Raw genomic sequence first — 19,623 nt, 5'->3', positions numbered from 1 at the left:
GGCTGGTTTATAGTCTAAATTGTTACCAGTTTCCTGGCCCAACAGCTATTCTTTGTTTCTACACCTTCTCATTTCCTAATCATTAACACTTGAGCCAGCCTTTTGAGACTGAGGGGAGGCCTGGGAGCTTTTTACTTCAAGGGACAGGGACACAGGGACTGGTATGCAGTTTCATAACCAGTAATAATTTGCATCTGCATTTTCCTTTATAGTTTTCAAAATATCTATTGCTATTATATACTTAATTATTCAATAACAATAGTTAATCCTGTAGGGAAGGAAAAAACTTTTCCTCTACCCTCTTAGGTTCTATGCCTAGTGCCTGCAAATGAAACTGACAAATTACAGATTAACAGGAAAAAAGCCATACATATTTGACTTGATGTTAATATTTAATTTTTTACATACACAGAGTCCCTAATAGAAAAGTAGAAATCTAAAGAAGCAGTTAGATGCTGGGGGCTTATATACCCTTTTAACAAAGGGTGATGAATTGTAGAGAAGTGACAAGACAAAGGAATAGGGGTTTGGGCTTCTAGGGGGTGGTACATTGTGGGAAGGTAGATATATGCTGGAGATTAATGCAAGTTAAGGTTTCTTTAGTGAGGTTTGTGCACACCCATCTCAATACTGACTTTTTGTCTCCAGTGATAAGAATTGTCCTCCTGCTGTGAGAGACAGGAAGGGGAACACTTTCACAGAGAAATTTATGTCCTGCTTCTAAGCAAATAAGGAGAAAGCAAAGAGCTCTTTCTATGTTTGCTGCTTCCCAATTGGCTTCAGGTCAAAATAATCCTTATGCTAAAGTGGCATATTTTGGTGTAGCATATTCTGATCCCCTTCAATCCAAAATTCAGAAAATAAAAACATTAGTGATAATTATATGATTATAACAACCACTATCATCTCTTGTCTCCTTTTAAACAAGTAAACCAGTTTAAATTCTCTTTAGCAGGTATTTTATGTAGATGTGTTGGGATTCTGCAAATATATAGTTTTTTTTGATTATAGGTGAGAGTATCTTAGTTTGTAAAAACTCTGAGAAATCAAAAGGTATAGCTCTACTTCAGGGATCTCTAAAACCTGTTCGCAGCTGTTTGCAAAGACAAGAAGGAGAAGAAGTAACTTCGAGCATGATAAGAGCTATTCTGGAGGTAAGAGAGAGTTCACTAAATTACCATTTGCTTTTTTGTTCCTATAGTACAATGATAGAACTTTAGTATGTGAAAAATCTTAGCTTTGTGTTTCTGTATGAGATTATTTATAGCCTTCCCAAGTCTGAACCTCTTCTACTTTATATAGTTATTTCCTGGAGTTTAATACAGCTAGTGCCATATGAATCTACTTCAAAACAGTGGATTAAATCACAAATGCCAGATGGTTATTTTTTAGATATTCTTTATTATTTTCTGAATTTTAAAAAAAGATGACAAAAATGGACCTTAGTTCCTCCATCCAGATAATACCTGTTGATATTAAAATAAAATTAAATTACAAATACACAATTAGAAGTTGCAAACTTCTAAATACGGAAGTATCTAAAGTGAAAAATAAAACCTTTTGCTCAGAGTCCTCAAAGGTAACCCCTTTTAACTGTTTCATGTATTCAGCCAAAAAAGTTTCTATTCCTATACCAGCATGCCTTGCTGTTGGTTTCATTGCTGGTGCTGGAGGACTGGTATTGTACTCATTCTCTTTTTTTCCCCTTTAGCTCTGTTTGAAAAAAAAAAAAGAAAGTAATTGATAGCACAGGATAGGTAAGACTGTAGAAAGTAGGTGCTCATACAGTGCTGAAACTCTTTTGGAGAGCAACGTGGCCATACCTACTAAGAATTTTTTAAAAAATGCACAAAGCCATTTATCCAGCAGATTCACATCTAGGAATTTTACCTAGAGATGTATTTGTGAAATTTCATCAAATTAAAGATACAAGAATGTTTATTTTAGCTCTATTGGTAATAAGAAGAAACTGGAAACATCTAAAATACCATTACAACTAAACAAATCTTGGTAAAACTATGCTTTGCTCTCATTAAAAAGAATGAAATAGCTCTGTTTAGCATGATTTGGTATGTTTCCAGTATACATTAAATGAAAGAAGACAAGGGGCAGATTAGTATATGTAATAGAATAGTTTCAGGAAAATGATATCTATAAGATGCCACTTTCATCTTTTTCTACACCGATTCTCACCCCTCTTCTAGGTGGGGAATATTCAATACTTGCATTCTTATATGCCCACATATTTAAAAAAGGAAGGATGAGAAGAATTGATTTGGTTCATGGCCATGAACCATCAACACCTCCTTTATATATGTTATATACTTATATATGTATATTATTTAATTATGTTGTTAATTCCCACATTTCAGATAGATAATGATTCATTTATTTTCATTTATGAGAACATGCTATATCTACTTTTAAGGAAAACTTTTCATGTTGTCAGTAGGTGTTACCTACCTTTGTAATGAATGATGGTGGAAGAGTTAATAAAGAGTCTCTACATTAAGATGCTGATAATATTTTAAGAGAACAAATAATTTCTTTTATATTTTGAGGACCTATGTGTCTTATTAAAATGTTACAGAATATTTCAAACCTCTTGTCTCAGATAATAGTCGGTGGCGTGGCAAGTACATCACAGGACATACAAACTTATGCTTCTTGCACATTTTTGGCTGCAAGTATGAAAGAAGGGAAGCAGGGAATTCAGAAAAATAAAGATTCTGTTCAACTTGGAGCAATTGAGGCCTGTGTAATGTGGCTACTAGAAAATGAATTCATCCAGATTACTGAAGCTAGTGATGGAACAGAAGGTAAATTATTCTTAATTGCAACTTACTCACTTTTTCACCTTTAGTGATTTAGAGTATCTAAGACTGCTTAGTAAAAGGAAATTGACTTTTCCAGCAGTATAAAAGGAAACTGACTTTTCAACTCATTTTTAGTAAATCAGTGCTGTGTTCAGCAACATCAGACAATTAGCATAGAGCCTGCTAATAAATATCCATGCATTGGATTCTGTTTGTAAAATTTATCAGAGGCTTAAAATGTTAATTATAGAATGCCAAAAGACAGCATTTGTTTTATTTTATTTTTAACATTTGGTCCTTTATTTCTCCACCCCCAATCCCAAATCAGGAAGTGTGTATCATCCAACACATCTTGGTTCGGCAACTCTTTCTTCTTCACTTTCTCCAGTTGATACTTTAGATATTTTTGCTGACCTCCAAAGAGCAATGAAGGGCTTTGTTTTAGAAAATGATCTGCATATTGTTTATCTGGTAAGTTCTGTTTTCTTCATTATTATATTTGTGAAAATGGGGATAAAATACCTATAAGAATCCTGAACATCAAAGATACCCTAAGGGAATATCTTGTCTGCTTTCCTTGACTAGGGTAGTACTGGTGGGAATAGAGAAGAAGTAAGAACAATTGTTGTAAAGTAATAAGCTAAATGTTCTAGTGACCTTTTCAATCTACTTCCCTACTTGTCTTTTTTCTCCAACTTTCTTTCAAAAAGTATTTGAGGTGATTTATTAAAAAATGTGTATTATATAGTATGTAAGAACACAGCAAAGGACAATGAGATATCTGGAAATTAAAGATAAGATCATAATGTAAAACTCAAGCAAAGGTTGGTACATAAACAAGAACACCATTAAGTCATGTACAGTTGTTGTGCCCAACATTGGTTCTGGGCTGTCTAGCAGCTGTAGCAAAGAGGGAAGCTTTGTTAGTCTCAATATTCATAAGATAAAAAACAAAAAAATTTAGGAGAAGCATTGCATTTTATTGCCTAAGAGAAATGTCCTAAAAAGACACTATGGGACTTAGATTCTTGATAAAATATTTAGAGTAAATGCAATTAGGAATTTTTAAAGTTTGTTTATATTAGATAATCTTTTATAAATATTATTTCTTATAACAAAGATTTTTGATAAGAATTGAGTAAAATAAAGTTTGAGATCATATTCTCTGGGAAGAACCTGACTGGAAATAAATACTTAATTTTGCAATTAAGAGCAGATGTGGGGAGTGGTGTAAGCAAGATGGTGGTATAGGAGATCCCTGGCTCTAGTCCTCATCAAAAATACAGATTAGCAACTATTCACAGTCAAGAATGCCTTTCTGAAAATCCCAGAACCTGGTGGTGAGGTTAAAACACTCTTAGAGCACAAAAACTGAGAGAGGCCACATTAGAACACTAAGAGCAGTGGTTTCACTTTGACTCTGTTGCCGCTCCTTCAAGCAAGCACAGTGCCACACTGAGGCATCCACTTTCTCTAGTGGGGAGAAGAGAGTCAAGGTAGTCATCCAGTTTCCTCAGCATTCTGGAGTATTCCCTGGGAAGGTCACTTCTGTCTCGCCTCATGGAGAACCCTGGGAATATTGGCAAGGCTAGACCACCAAGGGTCAGCTAGTAACAAAAAAGTGGGCGGGGCTCACAGTGACCAGTATGTGGACCATGGCAGTGGCTCTGCATCTCCCCTGGCCACCTCGCCCAATCAGAGAGGCCAGTAAGTGATTCCACTCACTGTGACATCAGAATGACGTCCCCATCTGGCCAGGAAGCAGGGTGAGCAGTTCTGCCCAGCTGGCATCCCTGGCTAGTGGCCTGTGCATAATCCTCAATGTATATTTATAGATTTTTATTTTTTATAACTTTGGGAGAACTCATGGAGGGAAAAAGTAGTAACAGAGCCAGATTAAGAATGTGATTTATGAGCTCTTAATAAAGGTCATAATAAAAACCTTTTAATTAAAAAAAAAAAAAAGAGAGCCAAGCCAGCAGCCCCACCAAACTGCAGAGCTTGCTTGCAGTCTTACCTGACCAGGGAGCCTGACTGTGGAACATAGCCTGGAGTCCTGCATGAACACAGAGTTCATCCTGTGGGCACACCCAACTGTGGAGCACAGTCTCTGTCTACACCTGAACATGGAATCCAGCTAATGGCACCAACCAGCCAGGGAGTACAGTTTGTTCCTGCCTGACCGGAGAACCCAAGCAGCAGCCCTGCCCAACCTCAGAGCTCAGCCAGTGGTCATGCCTATCCATGGACCCCAGCTAGCAGTTCCACCTGACCAGGCAGCTCAGGCAGTGGTCCTGCCTGAATGCAGAGCTGAGCCAGTGGCCCCACCCAACCAGAGGCCCTGCCTGCCCTCCTGTGGACTCTACCAGCTGGCCCTTTCTAGAACCCCAAGCTAGCCTGACTAGTGAAGGTCTTTCTCTGCCAAAGCAAATGTGAGGATTGGAAGAGGTGACTGCTTCCTCAAATGCACAGACACCAACACCAGTATGCAAGAATAATGAAGAATCAGGGAAACATGACACCACCAAAGAAACTAATAAAGCTCCAATAACCAAACTTAAAGAAATAGAGATCTATGAACTGACTGACCAAGAATTCAGACTAATCCTTTTAATGAAGTTCAGTTAACTACAAGAAAACACAGATAGGCAACAACAAAATAAAGAAAACAATACATGAACATAATGAGAAGTTTAACAAAGAAACAGAAACCATTTTTAAAAAGACCCCCAAGCCCCCTAAAACCCAGAAATCCCAGAGCTGAAGAATACAATGAGTGATCTGTAAAATTCAACAGAGCGCTTCAAAAGCAGACTTGATCAAGCAGAAGAGGGAATCAGTGAACTCAAAGATAGGTCATTTGGGGCTTCCCTGGTGGCGCAGTGGTTGAGAATCTGCCTGCCAATGCAGGGGACATGGGTTCGAGCCCTGGTCTGGGGAGATCCCACATGCCGCGGAGCAACTAGGCCCGTGAGCCACAACTACTGAGCCTGCGCGTCTGGAGCCTGTGCTCCGCAACAAGAGAGGCCGCGATAGTGAGAGGCCTGCGCACCGTGATGAAGAGTGGCCCCCGCTTGCCACAACTAGAGAAAGCCCTCGCACAGAAACGAAGACCCAACACAGCCAAAAATAAATAAATAAATTAATAAAAAAAAAAAAAAAGACAGGTCATTTGAAGTTATACATCCAGAGGAGGGGGGGGTGGGGGGTGGGGGTTGGGGGGATGGAAAGAATGAAGAGTGAAAAAACCCTGCAAGACTTATGGGACGCCATCATATACATTATTGAAGTCCAAGATGGAGAAGAGAGAGAGAAAATGGCAGAAAGTTTATTTAAAGAAATAATGGCTAAAAACATGCCAAATATGGCGAGAGATATGGACATGAAGCTAAAAGGACCCCAAACAGGTACAACCCCAAAATGACTTCATCTAGACACATCAAACTGTCAAAAGTCCAAGAATCAGAATTTTGAAAGCAACAAGAGAAAAGACTCTTGTCATGTACAAGGAAACCTCAAAAGGCCATTAGTGGATTTCTCAGCAAAAACTTTGCAGAGAGAATGGTATGATATATTCAAAATATTTAAAGAAGAAAACTGCCAGCTAAGAATGCTCTACCAAGTAGTGCTGTCCTTCAGAAATGAAGGTAAGATAAAGACTTTCCCAAACAAACAAAAGGTGAGGAAATTCATCACCACTGGACGTGCATTATAATAAATGTTAAAAGGAGTTCTTCAAGCTGAAATAAAAGGATGCTAATTAACAGTGTAAAAACATATGAATGTATAAAACTCACTGGTAAAGGTAAATTTATAATCAGATTCAGAATTCTGAATGTAATGGTGGTATGCAAATCACTTTTATACAAAAGTTAAAGACAAACATTGAAAATAACTATAATTACAATAATTTGTTAATAGATACATAAGATAAAATGTAAATTGTAATATTAATGGCATAAAATAGGGGGTGGAGAAGTAAAAGCATAGAGTTTTTGTATAGCATTGAAGTTAAGTTGTTATTAGCTTAAAATAGGATTTTATAACTATGTATACAATGGAACATCATTCAGCCATAAAAAAGAAGGAAACCTTGCCATTTGTGACAACATGGATTAACCTGGAGGGTGTTGTGCTAAGTGTAATAAGCCAGACAGAGAAAGACAAATTTTGTATGGTCTCGCTAATGTGGAATCGGAAAAGTTGAACTCAGAAACAAAGGAGAATGGTGGTTGCCAGGGGCTGGGGTATGGGGGACATGGGGAGGTGTTGGTCAAAGGGTACAAACTTTCAGTTAGAGGCATACCTCCTCATTTCATTGCGCTTTGCTCTGCTTCATTGCGCTTTGTAGATACTGCATCTGTTTTTTAGAAATTGAAGTTTTATGGTAACCCCACGTTGAACAAGTCTTTTGGTGCCATTTTTCTAACAGCATTATTTTTATTTTTTTTAACTAGAAATTTTTATTTTTATTTATTTATTTTTGGCTGTGCCTTGCGGCTTGAGGGATCTTACCTTGCGGCTTGTGGATCGTAGTTCCCCCACCAGGGACCGAATCCCGGCCCTTAGCAGTGAGAGCGTGGAGTCCCAACCACTGGACCGCCAGGGAATTCCCTAACAGCATTATTTTTAGATTAAGGTGTGTGCATGGTTTTTTTTAGACATAATGCTATTGCATACTTAAGAGACTACTTTTATATGCACTGTTAAACCAAAACATAACTTTTATATGCACTGGGAAACCAAAAAACTTGTGTGGCTCACTTTATTGTGATAATCGCTTTATTGTAATGTTTTGGAACTGAACCCACAATATCCCCAAGGTATGCCTGTGTAAGATGAATAAGTTCTGGGAATTTAATGTACAGCATAGTGATTATAGCTAATAATACTGTATTGTATACTTGGAATTTGCTTACAGAGAGAATCTCACCACACACATGCACACAATGGTAACTATGTGAGGTGATAGATGTGCTAATTAACTTGATTGTGGTAATCATTTCACAGTGAATACATATGTCAAATCATTATATTGTACACCTTAAATATATACAATTTCATTTGTCAATTATACCTCAATAAAGTTGGGAAGGGGGAAAGAGCAAATACATGTGTTTTGATAGGCAAGAGAGTGGGGGGTAAATTTGAAATTATCATAAGAATTAGGAAGGCTTATCAAGAAATATATTTCAATAAAAACACTATACAGAGGAGAGCAGAGGAGAAATTTCTGTACAGGGCCTTCTTCCCACCCCCTTCTAGTGAACATGTGTACTACGTGGGTGATAATGTGTTCAAAGTTCTGTGCTTGAGAATGTGTCTAAGGAGAATCTCAAAGCTGGTCTTACCAGTTATCTGGCATGGCCTTAAAAATAAGTCTCATTTATTGTACAGTGGTTATGATTATGGGCTCTAGAGTCAGACTGCCAGTTTACTTCTATGAAAATTAGATTTAATGCAAGTTACTAAAATAATTGCTGATAAAATATGTGAGTGAGACTTCTGTAAAGCTCTGAAAAAAAGTTATAATCTATATTGGAAAACAACTAGAAGGATACTGTTCACAGATTATTTTGCAATTTTCTTTAATGTCTAACTTCACTTGACCAAAAGAGAAACTGGATTTATGAGACAATGTATTGTGGGTATGGTTTACATAAGAAAGCCATGGTAAATTCTAATCAATAGACTCATACTCAAAAGACCTTAACCCTATCTCAAAAAACTGGCAAGTTAATGTACATTTATATTTTAAATAAAACATTTAAGTTTGCATGTACTATTTTGTTTTTTGAATATTTAAAACATTTATGTGATTCAAAAGTCAGAACTATATAAAAAGGAATACCCAGTGAAGTCTGGCAGCTATATGTCAATGCCCTGCATGCCGTTTCCTGTCACCTTCATAGATAACTGTTTTCATTAGTTTCTGATGTATGTCTTTTCTTTTTCATTGTATAAATATTAGCAAGTGCTTAGATACAGTCTCACTTTACCTTTCTTATTCAGAGGATAGTATTCTATATACATTACTTTGTACCTCTTTTTCCCCGTTAACAATATATCTAATATATCTTGGAAATCACTCTTTGTCAGTTCATGGAGATTTTTATTCTTTTTGTAGCTGTATAACCCCATTGTGTATGTGGATATACCATTGTTTATTCAGTCAGTTCTCTGATGGATATTTGAGTTGTTCCCAATATTTTGGTATGGCAAATGATGCTGCAGTGAGTAACTTTGGCATATATTATTGTTTAGTTTAGTTTTGATGGAGGGGTATCTTTAGGAAAGAATCCTAGAAGTATGATTGCTGGGTCAAGTGTAAAGACATATGTGATTTTGGTTTTGCAAAATTGCCCTCTGTAGTGTTTGTATCATTTTCCAGTTTTACCAGTGCTATATGAGAGTGGTTATTTTCCCACAACCTCATAAATAAAGTTATATTGTCAAGCTTTTATATTTTTGAGTGTACTTTTAATTTACACTTTTTATTATGAATAAATTTGAACATTTTTTCTATATGTTTAAGGTAGTATTTTATTTTCTATGAGTTGTCCATGTCTTTTGCACATTTTTCTGTTGTATTTTTGGTCTTTTTCTTAAGTTTTAACAATTCTTTTTTTTTTTTTAATTAATTAATTAATTAATTTTTAGCTGTGTTGGGTCTTCGTTTCTGTGCGAGGGCTTTCTCTAGTTGTGGAGAGCGGGGGCCACTCTTCATTGCGGTGTGTGGGCCTCTCACTATCGCGGCCTCTCTTGTTGCGGAGCACAGGCTCCAGACGCACAGGCTCCGTAGTTGTGGCTCACGGGCCCAGTTGCTCCGCGGCATGTGGGATCGTTCCAGACCAGGGCTCGAACCCGTGTCCCCTGCATTGGCAGGCAGATTCTCAACCACTGCGCCACCAGGAAAGCCCTTAACAATTCTTTTATATATATTAGGGAGAGTAGTTCTTTGTGGTATAAATATTTTTCTCTTAGTTTTTCACTTGGCTTTTGACTTTGTTTATTGTGTGTTTTGTATAGCATTTTAAAAAAATGTAGTTGAATTTTGAACTTTAGAATCAGTGAGAAATGCTTTTCTTGCTCTGAGATTATAAATTCTCTCACATTTTCTTCAAGTAATTATATGATTGTAGTCCCTCTCTTTTGTGCTCCATTCCATTTAGAGTTTATTCTAATATATGGTTCTTCAATTTTATCTTTTTTCATAATGGCTATCTGTAGTCGCATCTTTATTTATTAAAAAGATTTGTTTACACACAGTGACTGAAAAATTTTCTTCAGCTTTCATTTAACTTTTTTCTCCAATTTTTATGTACTAAATTGCATTTGTGTTTAGATGCATTTCTAATTTCCATTTGTTGTTGGGTATATTTCTATTTCATTTGTTGACCTGACAACAGACCAATTTTACCAATATGTACACTACTACCTCTGTTTTAATTAAAAGCTTTTATTGTAGTATCTAGTAGGGTTAGTTTCATTGCTCTCCTTTTTTAGTGTTCATAGGTATTCTTGCTTACCTACCTTTTCATATATCGCTTAGAATTAACTTGGTATTTTCATTGGTATTGTTAAATTTATACATTAACATGGAGGAGAACTGACTGACATCCTTTTTAATTTGATTGGTCTTATTCATGAAAAGAGATGTTTCTCTATTTCTTTGAGTCTATTTTGGGGCTTTCAAGAGTGTTCTGAAAATTTTCTCATAGGGAATTTGAGTTTTTTTTAAATAGCTTTGTTGCAATACAATTCACATAGTATATAATTTAAAGTGTACAAGTCAATGATTTTTAGTATGTTCACAGAGTTGTGCAGTCATCAACATCTAATTTCAGAACATTTTCATCACCCCAGAAAGAAACCCTGTACTCATTAGCAGTCACTCCCCATTTTCCTTCAACCTCCTCATCCTCCTCTACCCCTGAGCAACCACCAGTGTGCTTTCTGTTTTTCTATAGACTTTCTATTCTATTCTTATTCCTATAAATGGAATTATATAATATGTGGTCTTTCATGGCTGGTTTCTTTCACTTAGCATAATGTTTTCAAGGTTCATCCATGTTTTATCATGTATCAATTCTTAAGTCCTTTATATTGCAGAATAATATTTCATTGTAGAGATGTACTACATCTTTATCCATTCATCAAAATGATGGACATTTGATATGTTTTTACTTTTTGACTATTATGAGTAATGCTGCTGTTAACATTCATATTCAAGTTTTCGTGGACATATGTTTTGAATTCTCTTAGGTATATATCTAGGAGTAGAACTGCTGGATCATATGGTAACTAATTTTAACATTTTGAGGAGCTTCCAAAGTCCTAAAAAGCAGCTGCATAATTTTACATTACCACAAGCAGTGTACAAGGGTTCACATTTCTCCACATCTCTCCAATGCTTGTTTTTATCTGTCTTTTTAAGTATACCCTTATGGGCTTGAAGTGCTATCTCATTATAGCTTGAATTTGTATTTCCCTAATGGGTAGTGATGTTGAACACCTTTCCATCTGTTTCTTGACCACATGAATATCTTCCTTAGAAAAATATCTACTCAGATCCTTTGCCCATTTTTAAACTGGGTTATTTATCATTTTATTATTGAGTTGTAAGAGTTCTTTATATATTCTGGATACAAGTCTCTTATGAGATATATGATATGGAAATATTTTCTTGCATTCTGTGGGTTGTCTTTTCAGGTTTTCGATTATGTCTTTTGAAGCACAAAGATTTTTAATTTTGATGACAATTAACAATGTTAAGTCTTCCAGTTAGTGTACATGGCTGTCTTCACATTTGTGTAGGTCTTTAATTTCTTTCAACAATTTTTATAGTTTTCACAGTACAAGTTTTATATGTCTTTTGTTACTTATTCTTAAACATTTTATTGTTTTTAATGCTATTGTAAATGGAATTCCTTTATTAATTTTCTTTTCAGATTGTTTATTGAAATGTATGAACAATTTTTTAATATTTTGATCTTGTATGCTGCAGCCTATTAAACTTGTTCATTAATTTTAATAGTATTTTGGTGGATTCCTTAGGATTTTCTATATACAAGTTCATATCATCTGCAAATAGAGGTAGTTTTGCTTCTTCCTTTCCACTGTGGATGAATTTTATTTCTTTTTCTTGACCTGTCTAGAATCTCCAGTTAAATACGAATAGAGATAGTGAGAGCAGACATCTTTGTCTTGTTTCTGATCTTAGAGGGAAAGTGTTCAGGCTTTCACCATCAAGTATGATGTTAGCTGTGGATTTTTTGCACATAGCCTTTATCAGGTTGAGGAATTTACCTTCTATTCCTAGATTGTTGAATTTTTTTAATCACAAAAAGGTATTAGATTTTGTGACGTGCTTTTTCTGCATCTATTGAGATCATCATGGGATTTTTGTCCATTATTCTATTGATATTACATTATTTGATTTTCAGATATATTAATCTTGAATTTTCTGGGTAAATCTCACTTGGTCATGTTGTATAGTACTATTTATATGTTGCTAGATTTGGTTTGCTGGTATTTTGTTGAGGATTGTTGCATCTACATTCGTAAGACACATTGGTCTGTAGTTCTTTATTCTCATGATGATTTTGTGTGGTTTTGAGGTAGTAGAATGAATTAGGAAGTGTTCCTCTCTCTTTTTGGAAGAAATTGTGAAGGATTGCTGTTAATTATTTAAACATTTGGTAATAGATTTCACCAGTCAAGCCATTTGGGCTTAGACATTTCTTTGGAGTACATTTTTTGATTACTAATTCAGTCTCTATTCTTGTTGTAGGTCTATTTAGATTTTCTATTTTTTCTTGAATCAGTTTTGGTAGTTGGTATGTTTCCAGGAATTTGTCCATTTCATCTAGGTTATCTAATTTGTTCAATTAACAAATTGTTAATTGGTATTCAATTGTTCATAGTATTTTTTTATGATTCTTTTTATTTCTATAAGGCAGCAGTAGTGTCCCCTCTTCCATTCCTGATTTTAGTAATTTGAGTATTCTCTCTTTTTCTTGATCAGTCTAACTAAAGGTTTCAGTATTGTTTCAAAGAACTGTTAACAATACTTAAACAAGGAAGCTGTTAGACTGAGGCAGCTTTAATGTCTTAGCAGCTTATGTAAGCAAACCAAAACTTAAGCCTTAGTCAATGCACTTGAATCCAAGAAAGTGAAACTTGAGAACAACCAATCACAAAAAGCCAACTAGGTTTTCCCAAATAAGGCAACTGCTGAAGCTATAACCAGTCCTGTAATTGCTTTGCTTTTCTTCAGCATCTTCTCTATAAAAACTTTGCCCCTAGCTCCTGTCATTAGAGGGCTCCTAACTGCCTTTGGTTTGGCGCTGCCCAATTCTAATTGGTGCATGCTCAAATAAACTCTTGAAAATTTTAATGTGTTTCAGTTTACCTTTTAACAGAACCTATTTTGGTTAGGTTGATTTTCTCTATTATTTTTTACTCTCTGTTTCATTAATTTCTGCTCTTTATAGTTGTTTTTTTTTTTTTTTTCTTCTTGCTTTGAGTTTCCTTTGCCCTTCAATTTGCAGTGTCTTAAGGTGGAAGATTAGGATATTGATTTTAGATCTTTATTCTTTTTTAGTATAGGCATTTATAACTATAAATTTCTTTCAAAGCACTACTTTCAGTGTATCCCATAAGTTTTGGTATTTTATGTTTTCATTTTTTATCTTCATCTGTTTCAAGGTAGTTTGTAATTTCAATTGTGATTTCTTCTCTGACCCATTGTTATTTAGTAGCATCTTGTTTAATTTCCACATTGTGAATTTCCAAAATTTTTTAAAATTTATTTTTAATTTCATTCCATTGTCAGAAAACGTATTTCACATGATTTCAATCCTTTTACATTTATTGAGGCTTGTTTTATTGCCTAGTAGATGGTCTGTCCTGGAGAATGTTCTATGTGGCTTCAAGAAGAATGTGCATTCTGCTGTTGCTGGTTGAAGTTCTACAGATATCTGTTAGGTCTAGTTGATTTACTGTATAGTTTTCACCTTCTATTTCCTGTTGATTTTCTTAGTTCTTCTTTCCACTGTTGAAAGTGAGGGTATTTAAATCTTCAACTCTTATTTTTGAATTGTCTGTTTCTTCATTTCTGTCAAGTTTTGTTCATGTGTTTCGGAACCCTGTATATATTTACAGTTGTTATGTTTCTTTGATGGATGGGTCCTGTTGTCATTATAAAATATTCCTCTTCTGTGAACTTTTTTTTAAAAGTCTATTTTATCTGATATTAGTCTAGTTACTCTGGCTTTGTTATAGTTGTGGTTTACATATTTTCCCTTCCTTTTACTTTTGACCTGTTTGTATTTTTGAATCTGTAAAGTGTCTCTTATAGACAGCATATAGTTGGATTCTGGTTTTTTTTTAATCCAATCTGTCAATCTCTTGTCTTTGATAGATTATTTAGCCCATTTGCATTTCATGTTACTGTTGATGTAGTTGGATTTACATCTTCCACATTTTGTCTATTTTCTATATATCTCACGTCTTCTTTTGTTCTCTTGTACTTTTACTGATTTCTTTTGAATTAAGCAAAACTTTCTAGTATAACTTTTAAATTTCTTTAATTTTTCTCTATATTTTTTGAAGTTATTTTCCCAGTAATTACTCAGGGGGTTAGCATATACAGCTTAAAATTTATACTTACTTAATCCCATTGAGCCCATTGAGATATAGAAACATTATTCTTGTATAGCTGTATTCCTATTCCATTTTTTTTTTCTTTTTGGTGCTATTAGTGTTATACATGTTACATCTAATCTACATGTGTTACAAACCCAACAGTACATTGTTATAATTGTTATTTTATACAATTTTATGTCTTTAAAGAAGCTGAGAGTAGAAAGGAGAGCAAATGTATACTTATAAAATTTGTTATATTTACATTTTTATTTAAGATTTGTGCTTCCCTTTATTTGTTTCTATGGATTTAGTTGCTATCTCTTGTTATTTCCTACTTCAATATAGCTTTGCTCCCACCTGCCTCCTTTGGGCCGTTATTGTCAAACATTTTGTATTTTTATATGTTTTATACATACTGTTTTGTACTGTTGCTTTTTAAAGTCAGTCAAGAGAAGAAAGGAGGGGAAATATACAATAATACTATCTTTACAAGTACCCACGCAATTACCTTTGTTGGCACTCTTTGTTTTTCTGTGTGGAATTTCTGTTTTGGGTCACTCTCTTTCAACCAGAAGAGCTTTTCTTTAGTAGTTCTTGTAAGGCAATTCTGCTAGCAACAAATTTTCTGTTTATCTGGGAATGTCTTTGTTATGCCTTTATTTTATAAAGTTAGTTTTCCTTTATATAAGATTCTTGGTTGACTTTTTTTTCTTTCAGCAGTTTGAACACGTTGTTTCACAGCATTCTGTCCTCCATTGTTTTTGATGAGAAGTCAGCTCTTAATTTTTTTTGGTTTCCCTTGTATATGATGCATTGTTTTTCTTTTGCTGCTTTCATGATTTTCTCTTGGTATTTTACATTTTGACTCTGATGCATCAGGGTGTGGATCTTTTTGAGCTTTCCTAGTTGGAGTTCACTTTTAGTCTCTTGCATATGTAAAGTTTTCCATTAAATTTGGGAAGGTTTTAGCCATAATTTCTTCAAATGTTCTTTCTGTTCCTTTCTGTCTTCTTCTGGTACTCTCATTATGCATATGTTGGTACACTTTAATGCTTCCCACATTTCTCTGAGGCTCTGTTCATTTTTTTTTCCTTTTTTCTCACCTCTCAGATTGCATAATGTTGATTGATCTATCTTCATGTTTGCTGATTCTTTATTCTGCCAGCTTGCATCTACTGTTGAGCTCTATAGTTAATAGTTCATTTCAGTTGTATTTTTTAACTCTAGAATTGCCATTTGGCTCTTTTTTTTATCATTTCTCTTTACTCATATTCCCTACTTGATGAGACATTGTCATCATACTTTCCTTTACATTATTAAGCATGTTTTTTGTTGTTGTTGTTGTTCTTTGACCATACTTATAATGTCTGTTTTGAAGTCTTTGCAGATATTTCTGACATCTGGAACCCCTCAAAGGTGTTTCTTTTGCCTGCTTTTTCCCCTGTGTTTGGGACACATGTTTCTGTTTCTTTGCATGTCTCATTGTTTTTTTTTTGTTGTTGAATCCTGGACACTTCAGATAATATATTATAGCAATTGTGAATATTGATTCCTCTTCCCCCTCCCTGTATTTTCTCAGAAATCATACAAAATACTTAAGATTGTATTTAACATCAGAATACCGAGATTAAAAGTGTCTATGATTAAAGTTCTTGGATTCTGTGAAATCCAGCTTGTATGCTTAGTGGTCTCTTCTTTTCTCTTGTCATTGAGTTGTTTGTGATTAAATGAAGTTTCCATATAAGTGAGGCATTATCACATTTAGAAATTTTTCCAAATACTGAAGCCTTTGTTTTTAATATGAAGTTTACATTTACAATTTTGTCCCTTTCGTAATGCAATAGTTTTAGGTAATGAATGATGCTTCTTCCCTTTAGGTTACACCTGTGTTTGAGGATTGGACTACTATTGATTGGTATCGATTTTTCTGTTTATGGGAGAAGTTACCAGCTTCTATGAAACGGGTGGCAGAGCTAGTGGGAGTTGAAGAAGGGTTCTTGGCTCGCTGTGTGAAAGGAAAAGTAGTAGCCAGAACTGAGAAACAGCACCGACAAATGGCCATCCATAAAAGGTAAATATCAAGGAGCCTGGACTATCCAGTTTTTAACACAGTATTGGATATACGGTAGATGTCCAGTTTATTGTAATCACTTTCATTGTCATTAAAATCAAAGTTTTGGCTGAATATAGTAAAAATTTTCAACTTCTTGTATTTACTGAATTTATTGATATTTTTCTTCTTTGTAGCTTATAAGAAACCACTATATATCAAGACTTTTTAAAGTAGAACATTTAATTACTTTCTTCCCTTAAAGACTATATGATCAGAACTGCCAACTTAGTGTGGCTCCATTTGAGGATATGGTTTGTATCATCCTTTGAAGTGATTTGTTACCAGTAGGGAAGAGCCAATTAAAAGATTCAGGTGGGGAAATTGTACAGGCTTTAGCTTCTTTGAAATATAATAAAATTATTTTTCTTAAAACATTAGTCTCATATTATTTACATCATAGTCAAGTGTAAATTTTGTAAGGATTATAGACTTGGATTATTTGTGGCACAATTGCCTTTCACATCAAAACTTTTTTGTAACCAAATTTTGATTGAAATATGATTAGGTGATATAATTGTGTATCAAGTGTTCTTTAAAATTTTTGGGCCATCATATTTCTTGAACCAAGTCTCATTTCTTAAAATTAGTTAGCATTATTGAAACATGGACAAAATCGTTTTGTTATACGGATATTAGTTTTTTGCTATAGTACTAACGTATGTTAGAATTTACAAACATTGAGCTCTTTGTCCACTAATCCTATATCCTATTAGGAATCTTCTCACCTTCTCACCCTCTTACCTTTTTTGGTTCTTTCTTGTTTCTCAACATACGTTGTACTTTCATAGTAGACATAAGTGACCTCTTACCATACTTTTGGTAATTTACTTTCCAGGTTTTTTACCAGTCTTGTGCTATTAGATTTAATCAGTGAAGTTCCCTTAAAGGAAATTAATCAGAAATATGGATGCAGTCGTGGACAGATTCAATCGTTACAACAGTCAGCTGCTGTTTATGCAGGTCAGTTAAACAAGTGTTCCCACATTTATTTAAGACTCTGTGGTTTGAGGCCAAGTTAAGATTACTTTTTTTCAAATTCCATTTTACTGTAGGTTTCTCTAAAAGTGAGGGGATCATGTTAAGCCATAATTTTGTATAGTTCCTGTCATCATCAGAACACCCAAAACTATGACTCCTGTGGGCTCAGTTACCCTGCTACAGAAGAATAGCAGCTGGCTGAGTGTCTGGATCTTGGTCCCCTTCCATTCCCTAGCAACCTGCTGACCATTGCTCTTTCTGTTTTTCTGTCTTTTTTTGGGGGGCGGGGGTGTATTGTAAGAAGAAACAGACACAGTTCTCACTGGTCTTCATTTTCTCATCAAGTTATTGATTAATACTTGTTATTGTGGAAGATGGCAAGTGGAGAGGGATTTCTGGACTTCTTTCTCACTGTTCTAAATATCTCTTCTCTAAGGAAATACTGGTCTTTCTTAATAAAATTAAACTCTTATCTTCTAAGCTAGGCAAACAAGGGAAGCTCTAGGTCTGATTTTACCAACAAATCCTTAAGCCCTTAGGAGGGAAATCCTGGGCTGCTGGAGAGTGTGTTTACATGTGTAAGAAGTTTCATTGTGAAATTGTGTGCATGAGAGATTACTGAGGGAAAGATGCCAGGAGAGGGTAGTAAGAAGGGAGAGACTTACCCTTCAACTCACTGGCATCAAAGATCTCAGATTACCTCTAGGGTTAATGTTCTTGTAGGGAAGTGATTTTCTTAATGACTTGACACTTGGCTACTCTGGCCTCTTTATTTCAAGAGGGTATAGCTATCAAGCTGGGCAATCTTTTTTTTTTTTTTTTTTTAAGAAATTATCAATGGGACTTTCACTCTTTGTAAATAATCCTCTCAGCACTTGACAATTTAAATTAGCTCTCTTGTTTTCCTCTAGGTGAAAAGAGTTCTTTACCTCTTTTAAGAGTTCTTTCTTCCTTAAAGAAAGTAAGGAAAAAAATTGAGAGAGAGAGAGAGAGAGAGAGTGAGAGGGGAACTAGTGAGGGCTTTTTGTTTGTTTTGTGTTTATGTGCTCTGCCTCAATTTTTTCAAATGCAAGTTCATGATTAAGAAAAAATGAGATGATATTTAATGTGTCTAGCCAATTAGCTAGGCCCTTAAAGATGTCTGCTCTCCTATTATTTTATACCTTGGGCCTGTTAAACTTTATAATTCTGCAGAAAAAACAACAGTGAAACAAAAATACATCTCAAGAAATGGAGAATTGGTCTAGAAAGAATTTTTAATTCAATAAATATTATATGAATATTCTAGGGATGATTACAGTGTTTTCCAACCGCCTGGGCTGGCACAACATGGAACTACTACTGTCCCAATTTCAGAAGCGTCTTACATTTGGCATCCAGAGGGAGCTGTGTGACCTGGTCCGGGTATCCTTACTTAATGCACAGAGAGCCAGATTCCTCTATGCTTCTGGCTTTCTTACTGTGGCCGATCTTGCCAGAGCAGATGTTGCTGAGGTGGAAAGTGTTCTGAAAAATGCTGTGCCTTTTAAAAGGTAAGAAAAATCCCCTTGCCTACATATGTTATTAAATGAAAACAGGTCAATTTGTAAATAATAGATAATATATGAAAATATTTTTCCCTTAGATAATATCATGCCATATTTGGTATAAGTGGAAGAAAATGTGGCTCCTTTTCCCCTTTGAGGATTACTTTTTTCTTTTTTTGTATATTTAAAATATATTTTATGACTTTAAAGACACTTCTAAATGTATCATAACTCTCTCCTAGAAAGTTTGAGTAAAGTTAAGTTACTAATGTTTCTGCATTGATGGATTTTAGTTCTCAGTATATATCCAGGGCTCATCTTAGATTTTCTTCAGGCAAGAAAACTTTAAAATATACTCTTCTTGAATATTCTTTGGAACACTAGTCCCTCAAAAACAGTTTATGAGAAGAGGACTTCTTGATATGTGTGTGTGTGTGTGTGTGTGTGTGTGTGTGTGTAACCAATTCATTGAATGGGCTGGACTCAGCATATTATCAAGGAATAGCTTAATTATTTTCTCAGCCATTATTCTTTGAACTCA

At 34.8% G+C, this 19,623-nt stretch overlaps 1 protein-coding gene across 1 annotated transcript in view; it reads left to right on the top strand.

The window, feature by feature from the left end:
• Nucleotides 1-19,623, top strand: part of POLQ (DNA polymerase theta) — a 107,740-nt gene that overhangs the window by 26,794 nt on the left and 61,323 nt on the right. The window contains exons 10-15 of the mRNA XM_061193154.1: nucleotides 1,012-1,154; nucleotides 2,615-2,819; nucleotides 3,145-3,287; nucleotides 16,343-16,536; nucleotides 17,414-17,538; nucleotides 18,845-19,088. Of these exons, the coding sequence (XP_061049137.1) occupies nucleotides 1,012-1,154; nucleotides 2,615-2,819; nucleotides 3,145-3,287; nucleotides 16,343-16,536; nucleotides 17,414-17,538; nucleotides 18,845-19,088 (1,054 nt within the window). The remainder of the gene's footprint in view (nucleotides 1-1,011; nucleotides 1,155-2,614; nucleotides 2,820-3,144; nucleotides 3,288-16,342; nucleotides 16,537-17,413; nucleotides 17,539-18,844; nucleotides 19,089-19,623) is intronic.

The sequence above is a fragment of the Eubalaena glacialis genome, chromosome 6, assembly GCF_028564815.1.
Source record: "Eubalaena glacialis isolate mEubGla1 chromosome 6, mEubGla1.1.hap2.+ XY, whole genome shotgun sequence".
NCBI lineage: Eukaryota > Metazoa > Chordata > Mammalia > Artiodactyla > Balaenidae > Eubalaena > Eubalaena glacialis.
This window is presented reverse-complemented; position numbering and strand designations above follow the sequence as displayed.